Source organism: Vigna unguiculata, unplaced genomic scaffold (assembly GCF_004118075.2).
Source record: "Vigna unguiculata cultivar IT97K-499-35 unplaced genomic scaffold, ASM411807v1 contig_140, whole genome shotgun sequence".
NCBI classification, from domain to species: domain Eukaryota; kingdom Viridiplantae; phylum Streptophyta; class Magnoliopsida; order Fabales; family Fabaceae; genus Vigna; species Vigna unguiculata.
In genome coordinates this window covers 29,888-34,871 of record NW_021010845.1, presented here as the reverse complement: position 1 = coordinate 34,871, position 4,984 = coordinate 29,888, and the positions used below count along the sequence as shown (strand labels likewise).

The following is a 4,984-nucleotide window of genomic DNA, read 5'->3' as shown; positions in this document are numbered from 1 at the left end:
ATGCGGAGATTGAGGTTCTAGGAGAGGATGGCGGAGATGAGGAGGGGGCGGGGGAAGAGTAGCTAGGGGTTGGACGTGATGGGGGGGGGTGGTAATGAGGGTGATTAGAAGGTGTCGGGTTTTGGACACTTCAGGGCGTGTGTGTGTTTTTTGTAATTGGGGCGAGGTCGCCGACTACTTTTTTTGTGTTTCATGTACAAGATGACTCGGGACGAGGCCGCCGTCTTTGGTTTTGCTAGATGTACTTGTTTGTAATGGCTGTTTGCGAAGTTAATACAAAATTGCGTTTTTTGTTACTTTTCTTGCAGTGCGTGTAGCTTAATTGTTTCTTGTAACTTTGGTAAGCCGATGTACTGTGTTGAATGTGTCGGTTGCGATGACGTTCTAGGTGGTTCGTGTTTTGATGTCTTGACCCACGGCGCATAGGTTAGTGGTTGGGATTTAATGTTTTGATATTTCGACCAACGACACCTAGGTTAGCGGTTGGGAATTATCGTTTTGATGTTTCGACCAACGACACTTAGGTTAGTGGTTGGGAATTATTGTTTTGATGTTTCGACCAACGACACTTATGTTAGTGGTTGGGAATTACGCGTGATGTTTCGACCATTGACACTTAGCTTAAGTGAATGGGAATTTGGCGGTTTTTCAAGTTCGATTATTCGCGCGTGGAGTGGCCGTGAACTTTAATAATCGTAGACATGGTTGTGTAACTGCATGGTATCATTAAAATGGGAAAAAGATGGATGCCTCGTTAAAACCTTCCTGGCCAAAACCCTCCTTAGGGAAAAATGCCAGGGTAGGAAAGAGTACATCCAGTTACATGAAAGGAAAAGAAAAGAAAAGATGCGTTTAACTGAAGTAAAATTTCAGATGGGAGATGTTCCATGTGTTGGGTATGGGTTCACCAGATAGGCGCTCGAGTGGATAGGCGCCTTTGCCCACTTCCTGGAGGATTCGGTATGGTCCTTCCCAATTAGCGGAGAGCTTGCCTTCATGTTTGCGTGCCTTGCTTGCCATTCTCCATACCAGGTCGCCTTTGTGGAAGGATCTCGGTGTTAGCTTGGAGTTATATTTCCTTGCCGCTCTGAGCTTGGTGGCCATGTCCCGGATGCTGGCCTTCTCTCTTTTTTCTTGGAGCAAGTCTAGATGGGCGTGCATGTGTGCTTCATTGACCTCCGGGTTGTGGTGCTCTTGCCTTATTGATGGCTCGCCTATCTCAACGGGTATCAAAGCGTCCGTGCCATAGACTAGGCTGTAGGGTGTTTCGCGGGTTGACGATTGCGGTGTGCAGCGATACGCCCATAGTATCCCGAGTAGTTCTTCCGACCATCTTCCCTTAGCGTTATCGAGGCGCTTTTTTAATTGGCCCAAAATGACTTTATTAGCTGCTTCAGCTTGGCCGTTTGTCTGTGGGTGTTCAACGGAGCTGGTTATGTGCTTGATTTTAAGGTCACTGTAGAATTCTGCTAATCCTCTGTCAATGAACTGCCGACCGTTGTCTGTTATTATCGTGTGGGGAATGCCGTATCTGCAGATTATATTTTTCCACATGAACTTTTGTATCTGATTTGCTGTTATTGTTGCTAACGGTTCGGCTTCGATCCATTGGAGAAGTAGTCTACGCCCACTAAGAGGAATTTGACTTGCCCTTTCCCGGGTGTGAACGGCCCGATTATGTCCATTCCCCATTTGGAGAACGGCCATGGGGAACAGATATGGTGCAGCTCTTCATGGTGGAGGTGTGAAACCGGGCCGTGCTTTTGACATGGGATGCATTTCTGTGTGTACGCGGTGCAATCTTCAGTCATTGTTGGCCAGAAGTATCCCGCACGTAGTATCCGAGCTGCCATAGTTTTTGGGCCAGAGTGGTATCCGCACGGTCCTTCATGTATTTCCCGCATGACGTAACCGGCCTTTTCGGCGGTGATACACTTCAAAAGTGGGGTACTGAAGCCTCTTCGGAAGAGTTCCCCTCCAATCAGCGTGTAACGTGCTGCTTTCCTTGTCCAGCCCTTTTCCTCTCCTTCAGGTATAGCCCCGTTCTGTAAATATTGAATGAATGGGTCCATCCAACTATCGCGTGTTGTGACTTGCATGCATTGTGGCTCACATTCGGTGGACGGCGCTTCCAAGGTTTGTTGCAAGAGTGACTTGTATTTGCCTTTTTTCTTTGTGCTGGCAAGTTTGGATAGGAGGTCCGCCCTGGCGTTCTCTGCTCTTGGTACACGTTCTATCTTGAAGTCCTCGAAGTAGCTGATCATATCGGTGACTATGTGGTAGTATTGTGCCATCAGGGGGTCCTTTACTTGGTATTCTCCTGTTAGGTGACCGACGGTTAGACGGGAGTCGATTTTGCATATGAGTCGTTTTGCTCCAACTTCTTTGGATAGGTGAAGGCCAGCGATGATCGCCTCGTACTCTGCTTGGTTGTTGGACGTTTTGAATTTGAACTGTAAGGATTGTTCAATGAGGACATTGCCTGGTCCCTCCAACACGACGCCTGCACCTGCCCCTTTCGGGTTGGATGAGCCGTCTACGTGCATGGTCCACCATGTGCTCTGGGTGGCTGTATAACTTTGTAGGTCGTTGGCGAAGTCTGCTAGACATTGGGCCTTGATCGCGCCGCGCGGCTCGTACCGGATGCTGAACTCTGATAGTTCGATCGACCATGCCGACAATCGACCAGCCAAATCGGGCTTTTGTAGGATCTTTTGGATTGGGCAGTCAGTTCTGACGGTTATCGGGTGGCTTTGAAAGTATGGTCTAAGTCTTCTGGCTGTTGTGACAAGTGATAGGGCGACTCTTTCTACCATTTGATAGCGTGTCTCTGGGTCTTGCAGCACGCGGCTGATGAAGTAAATGGGCTGCTGCTTGTTATCGATTTCCTGGACAATCGCTGCGCTGACGACGCTGTCGGATGCTGAAATATAAACTACCAGGGGTACGTCAGGAATGGGTTTGCTTAAGATTGGTGGGGTGGTGAGCAGCTGCTTTAACTGGTCAAAGTTTTGCTGGCACGCGTCATCCCATGCGAACTTTGTTGATTTCCTGAGTAACTTGATCATTGGTCCAGTTTTCTCCGCGAGCTTGGGAAGGAAACGGGATATTGCTGTTAGTCTGCCTACCAGGCGTTGAACCTCTTTAACAGTGACCGGGCTTCTCATATTGATGATTGCTTGACACTTTTCCGGGTTGGCTTCGATCCCCCTCTGTGTGAGCATGAAACCTAGGAACTTGCCGCCGTTGACGCCAAAGGTGCATTTTTCTGGGTTCAGCCTTAAGTTGTACGCTCGGATTGCCTTGAAGACGTCCGCCAAGTCAGACGCATGTTGCACCGGGTCGGGGGATTTTACCACTATGTCATCCACATATACTTCGACACTTTTCCCCAGGAGGGGTTCGAAAACCCTGTCCATTAAACGTTGATATGTCGCTCCTGCGTTCTTTAAGCCAAAGGGCATAACTTTGTAAAAGAGGTTGGCTTCCTCGATGATGAAGGCAGTCTTTAATTTGTCTTCCTCAGCCATCGGTATCTGGTTATACCCGGAATATGCGTCTAAGAAGCTCAGTACTGCGTGCCCTGCTGCTCCATCCACGAGTCGATCTATGCTGGGGAGGGGGTAAGCATCTCTGGGACAGGCTTTGTTGAGGTTAGTGTAATCTATGCACATTCGCCACTTCCCGTTAGGTTTCTTGACCAGGATGACATTGGCTAACCATGTTGTGTAACGGGCTTCGCCCACGAATCCGGCCAGTTTTAGCTTCTCTGCTTCTGCCTTGGCGGCCTGTCTCCGCTCTTCTCCCAGTCTGCGTTTTTTCTGGGAGACGGGTTTGGCTTCTTTGAAAACGGATAACTTGTGAGAAGCTATCCTGGGGTGGACCCCGGGGAGGTCTGCAGTTGTCCATGCGAATAGGTCAGCGTTGTCGAGGAGTACCTTTTCTATTTGCTGCGCGTGTTCACCTTGGTGTGACGTGCCGACCTGGAGGAAACGGTCTGGGCGAGTCAGGGGAAACTGTCTTACTTCTCCTACTGGTTCCATACGGGAATCGGAATTGATTCTGGGGTCGAGTTCGTCTCCAACCAGGAGGGCTCCTTCTGGAGTGGTTTCTATGTTTTGAGCCGTGAGGAGGGGCTGGGGCAACTTTAGGCTGGCCATGTAGCATTCTCTGGCTGCCTTTTGATCGCCATGTACCGTGAGAATATCTCCTGATGGCGAAGGGAATTTCATAGCCAGGTGTGGGGTGGATACTATTGCTCCTATTGCGTTCAGGGAGGGGCGCCCTAGTAGCACATTGTATGAGGTGTGGGCTTCGACGACCAGGTAGCGGATCAGTATGGTTCTAACTCCTTTTTTCTCTCCAAAGGTTGTATGCAAGTCAACGTAACCTTTGGTCGGAACTCTTTCGCCGGCGAACCCATATATGGGGTCATCGTATGGTGTCAAGTCTTCTATGGGTATCTGCAACTTTCGGAAGGTCTTCCAATACAGTATGTCTACCGAACTCCCTTGGTCAATTAGCACCTTCTTTACCGCGAAACTTTGGAGTTCGACAGTTATGACCATAGGGTCATCTTGGTTTGGATCAGTTCCTGCGAAGTCCAAGTCCGTGAAAGTGATGGGGGGCATTCTCCTTTGTGGTCTGTTGGTTACGGCATGCACCGATTGGATGGCTCTCAAGTGTCTTTTTCTTGAAGAAGATGAGCATCCTCCGCCGGCGAAACCGCTGGATATGGTGTTGATCGTTCCTCTTAGGGGGGGGTCTGTCGTCCGGCCGTCTTTCCTGTGGGTTTGCCGCCCTGTGTTCGTCATTCTGGCTTCTCCTTGGTTCCCTCCGCGACTCTCTACGTTCAGGTCTTCTGTCGTCCCTTCGCTCAAAGTTCCTACCGTCGGATTTGTCGTGACGGGGTCGGGATCCGCCTTCCTCGCCTCGTATGTAATGCCTCAGGTGACTAGCGCGTATCAGTTCCTCTATTTTGTCT

General features: G+C 49.6%; 1 protein-coding gene across 1 annotated transcript; it reads right to left on the bottom strand.

Moving 5' to 3' along the window:
• Window positions 1-852: 852 nt before the first annotated feature.
• Window positions 853-4,568, bottom strand: LOC114171241. Its single transcript, XM_028056394.1, has 2 exons — window positions 1,651-4,568; window positions 853-1,531 (listed from the first exon to the last, which is right to left on the bottom strand). Exons 1-2 carry the CDS (start codon window positions 4,566-4,568, stop codon window positions 853-855), a joined length of 3,597 nt encoding a protein of 1,198 aa, XP_027912195.1.
• Between the last annotated feature and the right edge of the window lie 416 nt (window positions 4,569-4,984).

Excerpts from the sequence above, each read along its gene's own strand:
- LOC114171241 (XM_028056394.1), bottom strand. The coding sequence starts at position 4,568 with ATGGTCATAACTGTCGAACTCCAAAGTTTCGCGGTAAAGAAGGTGCTA. Across the intron at positions 1,532-1,650 it reads CCGTTCACACCCGGGAAAGG|ATACGGCATTCCCCACACGA; the intron begins GCAAGTCAAATT and ends TATAATCTGCAG.